At 58.2% G+C, this 19,855-nt stretch overlaps 3 protein-coding genes across 10 annotated transcripts in view; 1 reads left to right on the top strand and 2 right to left on the bottom strand.

Moving 5' to 3' along the window:
* Positions 1-9,235, bottom strand: part of RNF213 (ring finger protein 213) — a 52,330-nt gene extending 43,095 nt beyond the window's left edge. For 2 of the 4 annotated variants that reach the window (XM_072025743.1, XM_072025745.1), the window contains exons 1-9: positions 9,047-9,234; positions 7,904-8,011; positions 5,992-6,323; positions 4,823-5,491; positions 4,039-4,220; positions 3,134-3,292; positions 2,673-2,866; positions 2,164-2,447; positions 755-1,017 (exon numbers count right to left, since the gene is read on the bottom strand). In XM_072025743.1, coding sequence (XP_071881844.1) covers positions 755-1,017; positions 2,164-2,447; positions 2,673-2,866; positions 3,134-3,292; positions 4,039-4,220; positions 4,823-5,491; positions 5,992-6,323; positions 7,904-7,997 — 2,177 coding nt within the window. In that variant the 5' untranslated portion in view covers positions 7,998-8,011; positions 9,047-9,234. Of the gene's footprint in view, positions 1-754; positions 1,018-2,163; positions 2,448-2,672; positions 2,867-3,133; positions 3,293-4,038; positions 4,221-4,822; positions 5,492-5,991; positions 6,324-7,903; positions 8,012-9,046 lie in introns of all 4 variants that reach the window. The other 2 variants (XM_072025746.1, XM_072025744.1) reach the window with 2 other exon arrangements.
* Positions 9,236-10,199: 964 nt separating this feature from the next.
* Positions 10,200-17,246, bottom strand: SLC26A11 (solute carrier family 26 member 11). Of its 5 annotated transcripts, none has more exons than XM_038165481.2 (16): positions 16,417-16,732; positions 16,074-16,266; positions 15,802-15,887; positions 15,014-15,093; positions 14,428-14,570; positions 14,031-14,206; positions 13,776-13,848; positions 13,441-13,491; positions 13,152-13,212; positions 12,844-12,899; positions 12,595-12,735; positions 12,114-12,241; positions 11,930-12,029; positions 11,488-11,624; positions 11,081-11,153; positions 10,726-10,962 (listed from the first exon to the last, which is right to left on the bottom strand). In XM_038165481.2, exons 1-16 carry the CDS (start codon positions 16,612-16,614, stop codon positions 10,862-10,864), a joined length of 1,797 nt encoding a protein of 598 aa, XP_038021409.2. In that variant the 5' UTR covers positions 16,615-16,732; the 3' UTR covers positions 10,726-10,861. The 5 variants fall into 5 exon arrangements, with proteins under 5 accessions (XP_071881861.1, XP_071881859.1, XP_071881860.1 ...); XM_038165482.2 differs by having other exon boundaries at positions 11,488-11,621; positions 16,417-16,730; XM_072025760.1 differs by lacking the exons at positions 12,595-12,735; positions 12,844-12,899; positions 16,417-16,732 and adding an exon at positions 17,108-17,246 and having other exon boundaries at positions 10,200-10,962.
* On the top strand, positions 16,854-19,519 carry SGSH (N-sulfoglucosamine sulfohydrolase). Its single transcript, XM_038165484.2, has 8 exons — positions 16,854-17,015; positions 17,128-17,288; positions 17,423-17,528; positions 17,700-17,850; positions 18,007-18,163; positions 18,328-18,409; positions 18,493-18,696; positions 18,789-19,519. The coding sequence occupies exons 1-8, from the start codon at positions 16,934-16,936 to the stop codon at positions 19,346-19,348; spliced, it is 1,503 nt and encodes a 500-aa protein (XP_038021412.1). The 5' UTR covers positions 16,854-16,933; the 3' UTR covers positions 19,349-19,519.
* The last annotated feature ends 336 nt before the right edge of the window (positions 19,520-19,855 follow it).

The following is a 19,855-nucleotide window of genomic DNA, read 5'->3' as shown; positions in this document are numbered from 1 at the left end:
AATAGTATGAGAATAGCTTCTTATGGGACTGAAGAATGCCCTTGCGTGATAAGGAAAAAAAAAAACAAAAAAACAGCTACACCTCCATCTTGCTATGTACACTCAAATTTCTTCTTGTAATTATTTTGGTTCAATCTTATCTTCCTTGAAGAGTATATTCAGTAAAAGTTTAAGACTCAAAGCTGTACTCTTACCTGATTCTCCCTGCTAAAAACCCTACTAATCAAGGGCTAAGAAGAAGTGCCAATAGCTTACAGTTTTCATGTGAGCCCCTCCAAGTTGAGTCAGGGAATGTGTGAAGCAAATATACAGAGCTATAAATATATACAGGCATTTTAGTGACAGTTCTTGGAGTTTGTAAGGATGAATAGCAAAGAAGCAGCTAGTATTCAACCTACTACTCAACAGGCAACAGGGAAAAGCTGCAATAAGGGAAATACCGTTTGGACAGAAGGAAAACCTTTTTCACATCAAGAAAGGTATGTGACTGTAAGAGGGCCCCTGAGAAGTTGTGCCATCTTCATCCCTGGATTTTTTCAGAACTTGACTGCAACCTTGCCTGGATGCTTGCCCTACTTTGAGCAGGAAGTTGAACAGGCCTCTGTGGAAATCCCTTCAAACCTGAATTTTTCTGTAATTCTCTGAAACTAGAAAGCTGGATCTCTTGCTGTTTTTTCACAGCATGCTGCGCTTGCTACCTACCACACTGCAGTAAAAACACTCCAGTTAGTTACTGGACCAGCAGCATACATACCTTCCTTTAAAAGCCGCTTTCATCTGATTAATTTCATCCTGTATGGCTTTTTCTGACTTCTTCTCCAAGCACAAGAGGCAACACAGGGCAGCCAGATCCTCTTTCGTTGTTGGTAGATTGAACGACTCAACCACTCCAAGAAGGGTGAGCCCTAGAGCTAGTTTACTTTTTATTGCTATATCCTTCTGCGATGCTTCTGCACCTTCCGGAAGAAAGTAAGGGCGAGCTATTTTCCTAATATATTGTAGCAGCAACTCATTCACCTAAGACAAAGAAGGGAAGAAACAAAGCAACCACAGCATTAGTTCCCCAATTAGTCTTTTCCTCTTGAAGCTATCATCTTCTGTCACAGCTGGGACACTCAATAGCCCCATATACAATACGACACCATGGTGGTACAAGGATATAAAGCACATACAGCACAAAACATCACTAGAACATCAGGCGTGGTACCCCAGTTCCTTGTGACGTTGTTCCATGTCCATCCCTGTGGGACTGGGTCCCACTGCTCCGGGACTGCCGCACCCAGCACAGCAGAGCTGGGCAGGTCTCAAAGGGGACTGGGGAGCCAGGCAGTCAAACACCCATCACTGCCCTTACAGCCACCGCCTGCCACAGCCTTGATCAGTAAGCAGACCGGTTTCCCAGTGGACTTGGGCTTGGTTGGGAGTCAGTAAAAGAGAGGTTTCATGTCCAAGGGGTTTCGCAACGTTGTGATGTTTGGTGGTACCATACTACCAAAATCACCCTTCACAGGCACTCATGTGAAATTCATCTGTTAGCTGAGCTTGGGCTGCCAGGATGTACTGCTAGGACAGTATGCCACCTTGTGGCCTCTCCCGAGTGATCAGAAAGTTAGAAATAAGCACCCATTACAGTGGTGTGAAGCCCCAGAAACAAAGATGTGATGTTTCTGCCGCATTTCGTAACTATGACAGGTAAGAGACTTAGAATTTAGGACTCTGGAGGTCCTGTCTACATCAGTTCTTAGAAATGGACCAGTAGAAACTTGAAGCTCATCTCAAAAAAAATAAAAAAAAATAAAAAAAATATTAAAAAAAAGGCTGGTTAGAGTTAAAAATGAGTGTAGGAAACATAGCAGAGTGACTCGTAGCAAAACAAAAGGGCCAGACATAGGAAGTTAACATTCATACAAAACCCACTCCTTAAGAAGTCCCCAGGTTTCTGCTTCTCACCAAGCTGAGATATTCAGAACTGCAACTGCAAAAGTTAACAGAAAGTTCGCAAGGTCGATAGTGGCAGACACCATGAAAGGATCCCTGCTGGTTCTGTCACATGAACTTTTTGATTGGAAAACCAAAAATCAATCCCAACAAGGTCAACAGCAAAAATAAAGCTCTGTAACCAAACTTCTCTTGTCTAGTATCTGTTAAAAGTAAACAGATTACCTGCTGTTCTCCAAAGTCTAACTCATCCCATGCCAATTTCTTGCCACTAAACACACATGGTTCCTTTGTAACACAGTGAAATTGTTTTAGCTGAGAGAAGAAGTTCTTCAGGTTGACGGGGCTCCAGGTTCCAAGAATGCTGAAGATATTTTCTAACATAATATTTGCAGCTATTATCTTCCCATTCACAATATCTTTCTTTTTATCTTGCAAAAGAAAAAGATTCTTCAAGTTTTTAAGCCTGGAAGGCTTTGCACAGACAATGTCATCATACTGGTGCCATTCTGGAATAAACAGAGATGAGAACACAAGAAAACAATAACTTGAGAAGCAAACACACATTTGCATATGCCTTTGTTCTTTCTGTACACAGAAATACCCCACTGACACATAAAGTTTCCAACTTGAGACAGTGCTGTCTAATAACGTTATTCCATATGAAGTTAGAAATCATACCACTAAAAGACAAGAGAAAATAACAATTTGCAGATCCAATCAAAAAAGCTCACCTCCATTGCTGATCAATGCGCTGTTGATGTATAAACAGCGATTCACAAAATTATTTGGTTCTGGATCCTTGTAAATAAATTCATATTGTCCTTCACCACAGGAAACCCAGTATTTGTAAGGAATGCATTTATTCATACTTTCCTTTGCAAGAGCTACACAGCCCTCAATGAGGTATCCATGTTCTCCTAGTTGCCTAAATAACACAAAACACAGCAAAGGAGGCAAAGGACAAGATATCAGCTGGTCAACATACTTCCTCTCCATGCATCGCTCAATTTTTAATAGGAATGGTGATTATTCTTTCATAATGAGAATTTTGGAATACTTATAAAAACACTTGGTATCAATATCCACCCCATGGACAAATAGCTGTAGTCTTAAGTATTAAAGGAAGTATCACGTTGCTTTCTGCTCTCCAAAGCTAAAGCACTCCTGTACCTGTGTGACCCAGAGTACTCACTTGGTGCAGCTCAGCTCACAAACGTTGTCCTTCCAGTCTAGGTAGCCAGGAACGCCTTGAGCCTTAATAAACACTTTATGGGTCTCAGGGTTTAGCTTGAAGTCTTTAGACAACACTGCATGGAAATACACTGTAACACACTCACTTTGGTTCACAGAACTACAGAAAATAAATAGAAAGAATATAGAAAGAATTACTTTTTTTTACATTTATAGCACAAATCATTATAAATGACAAAACATTTCTGAGCTGCTAGCTTACTGGAGGCAAGACTAACGAGCTCTGTTACCAGTTCACTAAAACTGATGCTACATAGCAGACCTAATGTAAAACCTATTGCCAAAAGAAAAAAAGGAATTCCTAAAGTATGAAATGCTCCAGTCGCATCTGGCTGGGTCGCTGCATTAGTAAGCCAACAGAAATACCTCACCCAGCAGATTCACCTGAAATGACAATGATTTATCCCTCTTCCAGCTCACACCCACCATGCAAAACAAGTTACACTAATCACAACAGCTCATCCCATCAATAATCCAAAAAAAAAAAAAACAAAAAAAAACAAAAAAAACAACCAATGTGTGAAGCACAGTCCTGGTTGCTCATAAGAGTAAAAGAAAAAGATTGCATTTATTTCTACTTTTTATTTTATTCAGCAGATACCTCAAGTGTATCACTTTAACCAATGCATGACCTGTGCTGCAACTCCTGATTAAACAGTGACTACCTTGCATGAGCAGTAGTTTATCTCAGTTGTAAGTCCAATTGTATTTCCACAGAGCCATGATACACACACCCCCCCAAACCTTAGTCCTTCATTCCCCTGCCTCAGTCTGGTGTCCTCTGCTCTACCTCACACCAAATCCTGCAAATGGAGAACGCTGGGGAGGCAGCAGTGGTATTCTCACCTTTCTTTACTCTTATCCACAGGCTTCTGGTTCTTCTGTTGGTTTTCATTCTTGCTACTGTTTGTTACAGCTGAAGCACCACTCTTTCTATCAATCTCAGGTCCTTTGGTCTGTTTTGTCTTCTCAGTTGCTTCATGAGCTTTCTCATTTTGGGTCTTCTCTTTCTTCTTCGCGTCTTCCTTCTGTGTTAGGATGACAAACAATATCAAATGAAACAGAAGACCCTGGAAGTACAACACCTGCAGAAATGCCCAGCACCTCTTCAGACAGAAGGGGATACCCAGAAGTCATATCATATCAGCTAGTTTTGTACTTCTGGAAACACTACTCCCTCACTGAGTCAAATACAGTAAGGAGAAGCTACTGGTTATGGGAAATAGTGCATGGATCGCAAAAGGAATGAAATCCACACACATTTGTAAAAAGTCAGGCCAGTAAGTCACAGGTCCCCAAAGAAAGAAAATAAAAGAAAACCAACAGCAATTTACAGCTTGACAGGTCTGTCCCCAACTACAGCACAGACACCTAAAAAGCATGAGGATGTCCTAGTCAAAGGAGATATGAAGGCATCACCGGAGAACACACCTGGAAGAGCCTCCTGGAGAAGAGATGTGTTCACAGCTCCTAGTGGCAACTGACCAGCCACTCAGAGAGCTACACTAGAACACATTCCCAGTCTCATGGTCTTCAGCTTTATTGACAGCACAAGAGAATCGTAGTGAAAAAGGAGAAACTTTTCCCAGCACAACCATGTACTCACAGGAGTTCTCACTCACACACTTACCTTGGTAGTCACACAGCTCACTTCCTGGTTGGTGTCTTGTTTGCCTTTACCAGCCTCTAAACTTTTGGCCACGGGAGGAGTCTTCGCGTCCTGACTTTCACGTTCAGCACAAGAAGTTGCAGTCTTATTTTCAGACACCCCTGAACCAGAGGAAGACCCAGAGGAAGTGTCTGTTCTTCCTCCCGTTGAAGTCATTTTGGTTCTGCTACCCAAAGACTGGGAATCTGGTTCGGATTCCAGAAGCTGGACAGTGTCAGACACAGCACTGCTCTCTTCCACGTTACTCCTGACCACTTCTCCGCTCTGTGTGGTACTTCCACCTCTCACCTCCTCCAGGGCTGTAGAGCCTGGAGATGGGGCAGACACATTACTAACAGTGCTCTCCTTTGACGGGGTCATCACAGCTTCACTGCTGTGACTGCCTTCTGCAACCATTTCCAGACTTGGAGCTTCCTTTCCCAACTGGCCCGAGACACCACCGTTTTCAAGTGCACCTCTGTTGTCACCAGCAAGGAAGTCAGAACTTGGTTTGGCTACTTCACTGCCTGGTGTTTGGATTTTCTGTGCATCAGACATCTCTGCAGTTTGAGCTGGTGCTGTGCTTAGAGAAGGCGGAGACTTCTGTTCCTCAGAGCCAGAAGGAATTTTCTTTGCTTTATTCCTCTTTTTCTGTAATAACAACAATAAAAAGAAATAAGACAATAAAATACCAGTTGCTTCATTACTGAGAAGTTGTCACCCCCTCCACAGCAACTAGTATATGACCATGAAGAGAAAGGACAAAACCAGCTACAACATTACACATTTGATGAAACAGCTCTTGAGAATTCTGTATTTTTAATTTACAAAACTTTTTCAGAGCAGGAACGCAGAGCAGCTCTGAGCATGATGCTCACTAACAAGATCAGACCAATTAGTAATGAGAATTTTATACTGTTACCCTCAATGCAGCGAAGGTACTGTTGGGGAAGCTGTACTGCTCAGCACACCAGCTGTCTGCATATGCGATGCAATGTAAGCAAATACATTGACAGTTTGCCTCGGAACAGACTGCCAGTGGTATTTAGATACAGGCCAGAGGGACTGGTGATGATGCAGGACGATCTCTTACTTCAGGAAAGAGCACGACAAGGTTGTTGTGCAAGGAGGAGGACTGATAAAAGCCTTACCTTCTTCTGTGATTTTTTGGCAGGAAGGTCTGCCGTTCCCTGAGGTGAGGTCTCTGAGATGTCACTTGGAGCTGCTTTGCCCTCCAGCAGTGATGCTCCCTCTTCCTTCTCCTTTTCATCGTCCGTTGTTTCAGTAATGGAAGTGCCATCAGCACCACATTCAGGCGCAGTCTCTGAGGTATTGCTCAGAGCTGTTACGTCCTCCAGCAGCAGTCCTCCCTCCTCCTCCTTTGTTTCAGGAGTACAAGGCCCATCAGCACCTTCTCCCTTCACCTCTCCTTTAGGCTCTGCTCCTGTATCAGAGTCGGGAGTGAGCTTCACATCTCCTCTTTCTGCAATGGAGGTAAAGTTCATTGTTAAATTAGAGTCAGGAAGGAAAACAATTCTTGACCACTGGTGAGCAAGCAGGGTCTACCACTGAATAAACGCATCAGTGGAAGACACAAGAGCTGCTTTGTTCCATGTTTAAGAACTACCAGTAGCAATAACACCATCCTCCTTCCATAGCAGGCCTGTCTCCAAAGCCCCTGCAATTGGTAGGCGAATAAATAAAGTAAGAAAACATTGTGCTGGGCTCGTGGTCTATCTCTATCCAGCCTCCAGCTAACACGCTACTGGCTGAAGCAGCAGGCACCGTGAACCTCAGCTGCCTGTCAAGATACGCCAGGATCCTTGAGATGCGTGGTGACAGGGCACTGGCATTTCTCAGCTTTCTTACCCTTCTCATGACTGGCTGTGTGACCTCCATCACACAGCTGAGCATCACATCCAGGAAGGAATGGGAAAACTCACCGTTCATCTTCAAAAGCTTAATCCAGTCCTTAAAAGCTTCTGTGAAAAGGTAGCTCAGACCTGAATAAGTCATCAGAGTAGATCTCTCCTGTCTATAAAATCGTTTCGCAAGCTTTTCATCACTGCTTCCACACTTAGTTTGAGAGGAGATCAACTAATACCAAACGACACTGATTTCCTCAGGGTATTTTTGGAAGTATGAGCACAAAAATCAAGGTGAAGGTCAGTTCGCTGTCCCTTTGAGTTCTACAGACCAAAGGTTGCACCACGTTTAATGACAGAAGGTCATCTTTTGCCTGAAGCAGGCACCACCCTTTGCAATACTGTTTCACATCCAATTTACCGTCACGTCATTATGTGAAGGCTTTAAACTCTTCTCTGAGCTTTTCCTGCTCCTCAGTGACTCCTGTATTGTTTGCAGGTCAAGCTCCATCATTTAGTTTGCTGAACTCCCTGGTGATACACTAGAACTCTTTCCACCACCTTCAGTCATTTACAGAAGCAGGTACAAAGCTTTGGAACGAACAGAACAGATACTCTGGGCATTTTGTCTGACAGCATTTAAGACCTGGAGGTCTGGGGTTTGTTACTTTGACTTTCTGGATTGCAGAGGGATCGGCAAAGAACTGATCTTGTCAGGACTACAGCAGGCTGGTTCTGATTTAGCATCTTCTTTGCACCCAGCCCAATGAGCTTCTGGTGGCCTGGGTCATTCTCTAGGCAAATTAAGGATTTGGGAGTATTTCCTCTGCACTAAGTCTGCGTGCGTGGTTCTGTCACTGCTTGCAGGGGCAAAATCAGCGTGTGGTCAAACCAATTCTGACAAACCTAACAGCAAGCTACAGATAGCAAGTTCTGGTTCGAAAGGGTCTCGATTGCTTGGTGTAACAGAGCATTGCATAAAAACGGCACCGCTTCCTTGGGGAAACAGAAACCGGAGACGTGAGCACGGAAGACGTGCAGGGGGTGCCGGGGGGGCCCCGCTTCTCCCCACCTTGTGGCTGGGTGTCACAAGGGCTGCACGGACAGCCCCAGCCACAGCCCTGAGTGGCACCCAGAGCTCACCCCAGCCCGCAGCCCCCTACCTCAGCGTTACCCTCCTGTGCCCGCAGCCCCCTACCTGTGCCCGCAGCCCCCGCGCCCGGCTGGGCCCCGCACCCGCTGCAGGCACCGGATCCGTCCCCAGAGCCCTGGGGGCATTCGTGGCGCTCCATGCCGCCGGGAGCTCCTGGGGGGGGGGCAGAGAAAAGGACGGGGCAAGAGGAGAAACGCAGGCGTTAACGGCCAATAACGGTCCCGTAGCCCCCCCCCCCCCCCCCACTTGGGGGCCCTGAAGGTGCGAGGGTTTCGCGCCCCCCACCCGCAGCCCGCACCCCCCGGGCGGAGAAGGGGGGGTGTCCCCTGGGCGGGGCTTATATGCAAATGAGGCATCGCTGGCCCCGCCTCCCTGGGTCGGTAGCCCCTCCCCCCCAATCCCATCCCGCCAAGATATGCAAATGAGGCGGGAGGACGGGCCAATGGCGTAGCGAGGGACCGCCTCTATGCAAATGAGGCTGGTAGGAGGCGGGGCCGCAGAGGGGCGGGGGGGTCACTGGGGGGGCATCGGGGGGGTCACTTTGGGGGCACCGGGGGGGGGGCACCGGGGGGGCACTGGGGGGGTCGCCGGGGGGGGGCACCGGGGGGACACAGGGAGGGCACTGGGGGGGGGGCACCGGGGAGGCACCGGGGGGGCGCCGGGGGGGGTCTCCGGGGGGGCACCGGGGGCGAACCCGAGGGGTACGGGGGGGGGGTACAGGGGGAGTTGTGTACAGGCCGATCCGGGTGTTCGGGGGCGGGCACCGGAGCTGAGTGCCGGGACAGAGCGGGTGCATCGGGGGGGGGGGGGGAGCACCGGGAGGGGGAACGGGGGGGGGGGGGGCACCGGCGAAGATGGAAGAGCGGGGGTCGGGGGGGACCGCGAGCATCGGGGGAGTCACCGGAGGAGAGCCGGGGGACGTGGGGGGGCCGGGCACCGCGATGCCGGGGGGACGGGGGGACGCTGGGGGTGCCGCCGGGGGGCACCGGGGGGTGGGGGGGGAACCGGGATGAGCAAGAATAGGGGCGCCCCGGGAGGAGCCGGGCGGGATGCCCGGGGACGAGCGGGGTCGGGGCGCACCGGGGACCCCCCTCCCGCAGCCTCCCGCCCGCACGGGGCCGCGCTGCCCCGACCCAGCCCCCCCCCCCCTCCGCCCCGCCAGCAACGCAGCTCCGCGGCCGCGCTCACCGACGGCACCGGGGCCGGGACCGGGACCGGGACCCGCTTCGCACCCGCTCCGCCGCCGCCTCCCCGGTGAAGTTTCGTTTTTCCGCCGAGCAGCCGAGGTTCCCCCGCGGGACGTCACCGCCACCGCCCCCGGCCCGGTGCGGCCAATCCTCGCCGCGGGACACGGGGGGGGCACGGAGCTCCGGTCACCGCCTCCCCCAGCCCCGGGGCGGCTCCTGCCTGGCTCCCGCCCCGCCCCGCCGCCGGCCGCGCATCACCCGCGGCACCGGAACGCCGGGCCCGGGGGTGCCGCCGGGGGCGCGGCTGCAGCCGGGAGCTGTGCCCGCTGCCGTCGGGGGGCTCCGGGGGGGACCGGGCCGTGCCCAGCCGCAGCCCCGCGCCCTCCGCTTCGCCCCGGACCCGGCCGGAGCCGTCCCCGGTCCGCTCCCGGCCGTCCCACCCCGCCGGCCCCCTGCAGGTCCCGCTGCTCCCGAGCTGCTCCCCCCCAGCGCCCCGGGACGTGCGGCCCCTCAGAGGGCTGCGAGGTGCTCGGAGGAGACGCTCAGTGAGAGGTGCTTGAACCCTGGGGCTGGGGCTCTGCAGGCACAGCCCTGGCCATGGCATCCCTCCTCCCTCTGTGCCTGAAATTTGGGGCATCCCTCCTCCCTCCGTGCCTGAAATTTGGGGTCTGCCTGCCGTCGTGGCCCCGAGCTCCCCCTCCCTGCCCCGATCCTCTCCGAGCTCCCGTCGGGGTGTGTGGAGCAGCACAACCAAAGGGCCAGGCTGGGCGAGGTGAAACACCCCAAACCCACTCCTCCGGGGTGCTCCATCCTCATCTGGGGGAGATGGGCAGGCAGGCGGCATGCGAGCCCTTCCAGTGCTTCTGGAAAAGGTTCCTGTGCTGTCACTGCGGGGACAAACTAACCCGCTGCCCGGCACTGCTCTGCTGCACAAACGCAGCTCTGGCCCCCAGCAGGACCCCCCCCCTGCCTTCCCAGGCACTGCCACTGTCACCACACAACCTTTGACCGTGCGGGAGCACAGCAGGAACTGCAGACTTGGTTTCGGTTTCATTTCTTTGGTTTGTGCTCAGCTGCACCAAGAAATTAGAGCTTAATTTTTCCTCCCCCCACAAAAGCGTCTTTTCTGAAGGAAGACAGAGATGCACACCAGGTCCTTTGTTACTGTTTTATTATGCCCTCCGTATGGGATGGGGTCAGCCAACTGCAGCGCAGGAAAACTGCTTTGCTGCGGACCCCGGCCCCATACCCCACTGTCTGGCAGCACCATTTCACAGCAAGGCAGAGACCGATGGCACAGCAGCTGTCCCTTGGCAGGGCTGGCAGAAGTCTGGCGAGAGGTGGGAGGACAGCCACAGCCCTGCTGAAGGGCAGAGTCCGGCAGAAAATCCCACAGACCAAGAGGGATGAGTAAGAAGCAAAATAATCAATGTTTTCTTTATTTCTTGGCAGCCTGAGCTTGAGAGCTGCAGCACGGCCTTGGGCGTGCAGGGCAGCTCCAGCATCCTTGAAACTCACGGTGACAAGAGCACGCTCTGTGTCAGAGCTCGAAACAGATCCGAGTAAGAAAAGTTTCCAAAAATAAAACACCCGATTTAAAAAGGCAGCTGCTCCCAGGACGGGGCCAGCCTGGAATGGAGGGGGGGTGACTCCTGGGGGCAGCGATAGGAACCCTCTGGGTCACTCCCCCACCCCTGCCATCTCTCCCCCACGCTGCCAGGCACTGCCCTGCCTGCACAGGGCCTCCGGGCCATCGGGAACAGCTGCTCGGGTAAGGAGACGTGGTCCTGAGAAAGCCCCACACGGCTCCTCTGCCTCACTGGATGAGCCCCGTGGGCAGCAGCGAGCTGGTGCTGGTGCTGGTGCTGTCGAAGGGGGCTGCCCCGCTGCCCCCCGGCTCCGCTCCGCTGCACCGCTCTGAGCACGGAAGGGGGAAAGCAGGGCAGAGTTAACGCAGTGCTAATCCCGAATCCAACTGCCCGCAGGCTGGGCTGGGCTCCTGCTTGCCAGCAGCCCCGAGAGCCCGAAGCCTCACCTGCCTCCTCCCAGCTGGGGAAATGTCGGAATCCTTCCAGGTCTGCAGCCAGCAGGGCTCGGAGAACCTGGTCCTGAGGGCAGAGAAACTGCAGCTGGGGAGCCCGGAGCCAGCAGGTTCCCCTCTGCTGGGGGCTCGGAGCCCTCCGGGCAGCCCAGGGCAGCGTGTGCCTGTGCAGGAGCTGCAGCCTTTGCCCCCACCCCGCATCCCGCAGCTGCACTCGGATGCTGCAACCTCCACCTCCGTGAGCTGAAGGTGCTACCAAGGGGTGGCCGCATCCTTGCTTTGCGCAGGAGATGGGAGCAGTGGCCCTGCTGCCTGGTGCCACCCGAGGGCTCTCCCTGGTGTGGGGAGGGCTGAGCCCACCCGCGCAGACCCTTTTGGGGCTGCGCGTGGCCGCCCCGTACCTGCAGGCTGCAGAAGGCCAGCGAGATGCCGTGCTTGCGCAGCTCCTGCAGCAGCTCTGCCAGCCCCACCACCACCGTGTAATCGATGCTGCTGATGCGGTGGCCGTCCAGGATGATGGAGCGCGGTGAGGGTGCTGCTGAAAGCAGAGCATGCGGTCGTTTCCCATGACGAGCACAGAATTAACAAGCACGGGGGACGCAGCTCTTAGGGCAGGACTGAGCCCTGCGGGTCAGGCAGCCCAAAGCTGCATTTGGCCTCAGCCAGGCCACCACGGGTCCCATCCCTAGCGAGCCACACATGGCTGGAAGGGTGAGACAACCTCAGGCTTACAGCCACACCCTGCAGGGTAGAGCCCATGCTTGCCCCCCCCAGAAGTGCTCTGGGTGGGCACCAGAGCCCTGCCCAGTCCCCAGCTCATCCCGGTGGCCGGGGGCACGGTACCTGTCAGAGCGCGGCTGCAGATGACATCCCGGAGATGCTCGATGGCTGGGAAGTGCAGGCTGCTCCCCAGCTGCACCAGCAGCGTGCCCTGCCCCGACACCTGCACAAGACCCCCGGGATGAGCCACGGGGAGCTCCCCACTCCTGGCCGGCCCCAGCGCACCCACGCGAGGTGAGCAGCCCACCTTCAGCGGGGGCCTGGCGATGGAGTAGAGCAGCAGGACCCCCGAGACCAGCACCCCGGCCACAATGCCGTACTGCACCTCCCAGAAGCAGAAGAGGAACGTCACACAGAGGGGAACAAGGTCCAGCCCTGCAAGAGAGACAGCCCCAGGCTCGGCCATGCACAAAAAAACCTCTGCGTGCCTGGCTGGTCAAAGTCTGGTAAAATTGGGCCTTTTGCACCCAATTCTGCACCCCCAGGACCCAAGGCCAGCACAGCTGAGTGGGGAACAGTGATCAGAGCAAGGGCAGAGCCCTTGTGCTTGGGTCAGCAAAGGCAGAAACCCCAGGCCAGAGGTGCTGGGCATGCAGCCCCCCAGAAAATGCTTGGGTTTGGTATTTCTGGGGTCCTGGCCAACCCCCTCTTGCCATCCCTCACGAGCCCAGGCAGTGCGAGGGCTCGCAGGGAGAGCCGAGGCACGGCCGCCCCGCTTGTGCCCTCACTCTTAACCCTCCAGAGCGTCCTGAAGATCCCAGCGTCGAACATGGGGACCACGGCAGAGATGATGACGGCAGCCAGCGCCGCTTTGGGGATGTAGTAGAAGAGCGAGGTGAGGTACGCCAGCGAGAGCAGCACCAGGGCGCCTGCGGGAGGGCGGCAGCGCCTGAACCGGGGGGACCCCGAGTACGGGGGGGGGTCACCGAGGCCGGGAGCAGGCACTGGGGCTGGGGGGAGAGGAGGCACAGCCCTACCTGTGACCAGCCCCCCCGCCGGGGTGCAGACGCCCGTCTGTGCGTTCACTGCTGTCCTGGAACACAAGGTGGGCACTGTCCCCTCTGCTGCCCACAGACCCCAGGGACTGCGGTGCACGGGTGGCAGGAGGGAAGCGGCCACATGAGCATGGCCCAGGTCCAGTGCAAGGAGCTGGGGACCAGGACGCAGCCTCCAGGACCCACCGGGCCCTTGCCACCCTTAGCACGAGGTCTCGTGCAGCCCCCCTGATGGCACAGCCCCACGAGCATCTCGCAGGCCAGGCCCCGCTCCCCAGCCTGCTACCCACCGGCCAAAGCTTCCCGTGACGGGATACGATGAGAAGAAGGAGCCCAGGACGTTGGCAAAGCCTGCAGTGGGGAAAAGGAGGCGCTGGGGATGCGGCAGCTCCAGGAGGCACCACTCAGGGCCGCGAGACCAAATGTGTCACTGCTGCCACCTCCATCCCACGTGGGAAATGGGGAGCGGGGACAGCTCCCAGGGCTGTTCTGTGGCACCCAGCAGGAAGGGCTGCAGGACACCGCGGTGCTGGGGCCGGATCCCCACCCCCTGCCCTGCTGCTCCGAGCGGCCTCTTACCCATGGCCAGCAGCTCCTGATTGGGGTCGATCCTGTAGTCGTTCTGCGAGGCTGGAAGAAGAGGCGCAGCATCACCCAGTGCCTCCTGCAGGCTCAGCCCACCATGAACACGGAGCGGGGGCAGCACCGGGGGCAAAAATGGGGCCCCATCTGGCACCCAAGGGTGCAGCAGCCCTGGGACAGCGCTCAGCTCCTGCCCAAACCCTGGCCATGTCCGACGCAGGGACCCTCCTGCCCCCCTCCACCGCTGCCCCCATGGGAAGAGCAATGCCCCCAGCCCCTCCAGCCCCTTGCATCCCCCCCCCCTCCCTCCAGCAGAAGTGCAGGAGCTGTACCGAAAGCCTTGGCAATCGCAACGGTCTCCACCAGGCCCATGAGCGGGACCACAGCCAGCCCGACTCCCATGTCCTGGAGGGGAGGACAGCAAGCGCTGTAGCAGCGGGACAGGACCCGCACCGCAGCCCCCTCCTGGGCCAACACAGGTGGAGGGGCTGCCCCTTCCCCAGGGCACTCGGGTATTTACAGGGATGCTGAGCACCGAGGAAGCAGCCCTGGGGAGGCCAGCATCGCCCAGCCAGCCTGGCACCCACCTCCACCATCGTCCCGAAGGGCACGGTGCCGTTGGGCTCAGCCTTGGAGAAGGGCGGCAGCCGGCAGGGGGGGAGGCCTTGGGGGATGCTGCCGGTGAGCGTCAGCGGCTGGGAGCCCCTGAGCTGGAAGCAGTAAGCCACCAGGCCAGCAAACAGGACCACGAGGGCGTTGCGTGCTGCAGCGGAGAGAACAACCCTGACAACGTGCCAGGAGCCTGGGGCGGTGGGCGAGCATGGAGCGGGTGGGTACCCGGGCAGCGAGGTCATCCAGCCTTAGGAAGGGGCAGGCAGGGTGGCAGGACCCCCCCCCAGGAGGCTTTGACCTCCCCAGCCCCAGAGGAGGCTGAGGCCGCAGGAGAGGCTGCCCAGAGAAGGCAGGGGACAGAGGCCAACGCACCGGTGGCACAGGTCCAGACGATCAGGTAGCTGGCCCTGGTGGCCAGCGGCTCCGTGTGGCTGGCGGGGGGCAGGCGGCTCTTCATCGCCCGCAGCCCTGCGAGCGCTGCCAGGCAGACCAGCCCCAGGATGGCATCCCCAGGCCTGCAACAGCAACGTCAGTGGCAGCCCCTTGCAAGGACGCTGCCTGTACCACCAGCAAAATGCGTCACCTCTCTCCCGATGCTCCCCTTGCAGGGTACCCGGGCTGCCCTTGGACTGCCAAAAACTGGAAGAGGGCTTGTGCCACACAGACAGTCCCAAGGATGTGCCTTTGGGCTGTAAAAATCCTGATTTAGCTAACTGGGAGCAGAAGGACAAGTCTGCCCCATCCTTCTCCTCCAGCCACTTGGGAGCCCAAGCGCTTTGAGACTTTGAATTCCTAGAACAAACCGAAAAGGCAGAGGACGGGTTCTCATGTCACAGTGCTGGGCAGGGACTGAGACACCAGTCCAAGTGTGCCCAGAGATGTGCTGCGAAGCATCGGAGCCCGAGAGCCTGCAGCTGCAGGGGGCATGGAGCAGGGAAGGCACTGGGCCAATGCTGACCTGGTCTCCCCAATCCTCCTCAGCGTTTCATACACCTGCAGGAAAAACTGCCGAGGGATCCCGTGCAGCCCCAGGATGTTCTGTGCGGGGAGACAAAGCCTCGTGAGAGCCCTGCAGTGCTGGTGCTGGGACGGCTCGCAGTGACCCCCCCAAGTTCCCATGCACACATGGGGACAGCCATCCCCTGGTGCAGCTCCGGGTGGGCAGACCCCAGCGATGCTCTGATTTTCTCCCAGCTCCCTGAGACGCCTCAGCTTGTCCTGTCCCCCCCGAGCATGCACCCGGCCGGGAGGGAGCTCCAGCGAGGTCCTGGCTGCGACCACAGACCTCAGCCAACGCCAGGCCTCTGGTTTCTCACACATCGCCCTGAGTCTGTCTGATTTAGGTTAACCACAAAGGAAGCATTGCAGCTCCAGAAGAGCCAGAGTGCTGCAGGCACTGGAGGCCAGGGAGGGCTCAGCAGAGCTGCGAGCCCATCACAGCTCCCATCCCGCTCGCCCAGCACCTCCTGCCAGCAGCCACATCAACCCCCTGCCACGGTTTCACCACTGTCCCCATGGCCACCAGCTCTCACCCCTTGCTGGTCGCAGGAGGAGGCCGTGTTCAGCTTGGTCTGCTCCGAGCAGAGCGCTTGGGGCTGGGGCTCACCAGGGCTGGCAGGGAGACCCTGTCCCCTTCATGGCTCCTTCCCCTCGCTCCCAGCCCATCGCTAAGCACCTCGGCTCCACAGCTCAGCCAGCTCCAGGAGAGAGCATGCAAGGAGTGTGGAGCAGATCCGCAGCCCCTACCTTGACCTGGTTGAAGCTAATGGTGATGGACGCAGCCGATGTAAAGCCTTTTATGACCGGGCAGGAGATGAAGTCCAGCAGGAAGCCTGCACAGGACGAGGGGCAGTAAGTACGCTGCTGGCCCTGCTGGGGACCGCGGGGGGGTTGCACACACACAGAGCTGTCACAAACATTAGCAGGACAACCCCAGCATCTCAGAGAGCACAGAGCAGGGAACAACTCCAGGGCGCATCCCCAAAACATGACGGCGTGCAGCAGCAGCAGCATCTCACCAAGGTGCAGGAGCCCCATGGCCAGCTGGATGCAGCCAGTCAGGAAGGCGAGCAGCACGGCATAGACAGGGTCGTGGAAGGCGTAAGAGGAGACGAGCAGCGACATGATGGCCGTGGGACCCAGCGTCACGTCCTTGGCGGTGCCCAGGAAGCAGTAGACAAAGCAGCCCACGAAGGAGGAGTAGAGGCCGTACTGCACGGGGACAAAGGCGCTCGGCACGGTGCTGGGAGCACGGCCTGAGCTGCCCCCAGCCCATGCACATGCGGCATCTCCCCACGCGTGGGGCTGCCCCTGGCACCCCCCAGCCCCCGGTGGCTGCGCACCCGGGGCTCGGCCACCCACCTGCGGGGGCAGCCCGGCCACCTCGGCGTACGCCAGCGCCTGCGGCACCACCGTGATGCCCACGGTGACACCGGCGATCAGGTCGAGCTGCAGCCAGCCCGGCGAGTAGCGGGGCAGCCAGCCCAGCACCGGCAGCCGCCTCCGCAGAGCCCGGAGCCAGCAGCGCCGCCGGGGCTCGGGGGGCCCCCGCGCCCACATGGCTCAGGGCAGGAGCGGCCCCGGCCGGGCTCGGCGGGGGGCTGGCGGCATCCCGGGGGGGCCCGTCCGGTACCGCCGTCCCCAGGCTCCCGGTCCCGGGGGCAGAGCAGCCCGCGGGGCCGTGCGGGGCCGTGCGGGACCCCGGGCGATCCCCGCTCCCTGCGCGCTGCCGGCAGCTCCCGGTGCATCCGGGAGGGCCCCTCCCGGGCCGGATCTGAGCCGCCCGGGCAGCCTCATGTGACGGGCAGAGGAGGAGCCGGGGCCGCCGAGCCCCGCCGCTACCGGGGCCGCTGCCGGGGCAGCTACCGGGGCCGGTGCCATGCGGCCCTGGGCGCTGCCGCTGCTGCTGGGCGCGCTCCGGCTCGGCGCAGCCCCCGCCCGCAACGCGCTGCTGCTGCTGGGTGAGCTCGGACCCCCCCGAACCTCCCCCTCCCGATCCTTCCCCCCCGACCCCGCAGCCCCCCCGGGCCCCCGCGCCCCGGTCCCCGCTCACCCCGCGCCCCTTCCCCGCAGCGGACGACGGCGGCTTCGAGAGCGGCGCCTACAACAACTCTGCCATCCGCACGCCCGCCCTGGACGCGCTGGCTCGCCGCAGCCTCCTCTTCCAAAACGCCTTCACCGCCGTCAGCAGCTGCTCCCCCAGCCGGGCCAGCATCCTCACCGGGCTGCCCCAGGTGGGCGCACCCCAGCCGCCCCCCCCCACACCCCTATCCCAAACCCGCTCCCCGCACCGCAGCCACGGTCCGGGCACGGCTGGGTGCTCCGGGGCTGGCATCGCCCAGCTCTGTGGTCTTCCCCCCGTCTGCAGCACCAGAATGGGATGTACGGGCTGCACCAGGACGTGCACCACTTCAACTCCTTCGATGGTGTGCGGAGCCTGCCCCAGCTGCTCAGCCAGGCAAACGTCCGCACGGGTACGGAGCCCCTGGGCTGGTGAAATGGGAAGGGAAACCTCCCCTCCGTGCCACAGTGCCCACCAGGCGAAAGATCCACCCATGGGTTGCACAGCACCAGTTGGGCCCCTGCCCCTGCTCGGTGCTGCTGGCCGGGTGCTCCTGGCACACCGCGTGGCTGCGTCCCCGCAGGGATAATTGGGAAGAAGCACGTTGGGCCTGGGGCCGTCTACCCCTTTGACTTCGCCTACACGGAGGAGAACAGTTCGGTCCTGCAGGTGGGGAGGAACATCACCCGAATCAAACAGCTCGTCCGGCGCTTCCTCCAGAGCCAGGACACGAGGTGAGACGGGCCGTGTGTCCCTGGGATGGGGCTGAGCCACCACGGGGCCCCGAGCACCCTGCCAGGGGACACAGGGGGTGTCTCTGACCAGGGATAATCTGGAGGGGGCAAGGGCAGCCCCTCGTTACTCCCCCTCCACCTCCCCCTGATCCCCAGGCCTTTCTTCCTTTACGTTGCCTTCCACGACCCCCACCGCTGCGGGCACTCCCAGCCCCAATATGGGGCCTTCTGTGAGAAATTCGGCAATGGAGAGAGTGGCATGGGCCGGATCCCCGACTGGAAGCCACAGCTCTACCGCCCGGAGGAAGTGCAGGTGGGAGCCTGTGGGGCTGCAGGGGGCCGTGGGGGGGTCCCTGGGGGCTGCACAAACCTCCATCACTGCTGTCAGCATCAACGTCATGGACAAAGGCTGCCTGGCGTGCCTGTGACATCCCCCCCCCAGGGTCACCATGTGCCACTTCCCCTTTTTCCACGTAGGTCCCTCCCTTTGTTCCAGACACGCCGGCTGCCCGGGCAGACCTGGCAGCCCAGTACACGACCATCGGGCGCATGGACCAAGGTAGGAGCTGCCGAAATTGGGCTGGCACCCGTGCACACAGAGGGCCCTCCCGCAGCCGCCCAGCTCTGCTCTGCCATCCGCAGGGATCGGGCTGGTCCTGGAGGAGCTGCGGCGCGCTGGCTTCCTCAACAGCACGCTGGTGATCTACACCTCCGACAACGGCATCCCCTTCCCCAGCGGCAGGACCAACCTCTACCGGTCGGGCACGGCCGAGCCCTTGCTGCTCTCCTCCCCGGAGCACACCCAGCGCTGGGGCCAGGTCAGCTCGGCCTTTGCCAGCCTCCTGGGTAAGAGACCTTGGGGAGGGAGCAGGGCTGTGCCCGAGGGGCATGGCCAATTCCCCACTCTGCCCTCCTCTCACTCTTCTCTTCCCCTCCAGATGTCACGCCAACCATTCTGGACTGGTTCTCCATCCCCTACCCTTCCTACAGCATATTTGGCTCGAAGCGGGTGCAGCTCACAGGGAAATCTCTCCTGCCGGCACTGGAGAGGGAGCAGCCCTGGGCCACCACCTTCAGCAGCCAGAGCCACCACGAGGTGACCATGTACTACCCCATGCGGGCCATCCAGCACCACCAGTTCCGCCTCATCCACAACCTCAACTACAAGATGCCCTTTCCCATCGACCAAGACTTCTACGTCTCGCCCACTTTCCAAGACCTGCTCAGCCGCACGAGGGCCGGGCAGCCCACCCACTGGAACAAGACGCTGCACCAGTACTACTACAGGGACCGCTGGGAGCTCTTTGACCACAGCCAGGACCCCACCGAGAGCCACAACCTGGCCCCCGATCCCCGGTACGCTGCCGTCTTCCAGATGCTTCGCACGCAGCTACTCAAGTGGCAGTGGGACACCGGGGACCCCTGGGTGTGCGCCCCCGATGCTGTGCTGGAGGAGAAGCTGAGCCCGCGGTGCCAGCCGCTGCACAATGAGCTGTGAGCACCCCGTGCAGCCCAGTGCTGCCCAGGGACCGACCTCGCTGCGCTTTGTGCATCACACAGTGCCTGTCCCCGGAGCATTAAGGGATCCTCATGGCTTTACTCTCAGCCAGAGAAGCTGTGAAGCCAAATTGCTCCTCAATAAAGACTCTGGAGGAGGTCTCCGTTTGTACCTGGAGTTCAGCACGTGCCTGCCAGCACCCTTCCCCTGCTGCAGCTCTCAGCGCTGCAGTCTCTGTGAACCCTTCTGGAGAGCTGTGTGCCCGCTGCTCTCTGGGGAAACAGGCCAGCAGGTCCCAGTGAGCACACCCAAGTGGCAGGGTTTAATTTGGCAAAACACACAGAGCCTACAGAGTCTCCTTGGTGCGCTCGCCCAGGGGCTGGCACACCGCAGTGACCCAGAACTGGGGGCGTGCAGGGGCCTGGGGACGTGGCCTCAGCTCTGGGGTGGCCACGCCAGGCACCCAGCTGAGGCGAGGGCTGAGCCAGAGGCCAGCACTGATTTTAG

This window comes from Anas platyrhynchos, chromosome 19 (assembly GCF_047663525.1).
Source record: "Anas platyrhynchos isolate ZD024472 breed Pekin duck chromosome 19, IASCAAS_PekinDuck_T2T, whole genome shotgun sequence".
Lineage (NCBI taxonomy): Eukaryota > Metazoa > Chordata > Aves > Anseriformes > Anatidae > Anas > Anas platyrhynchos.
Note: the sequence above shows the minus strand (reverse complement) of the source record. Positions and strands in the feature narration are given on the sequence as shown.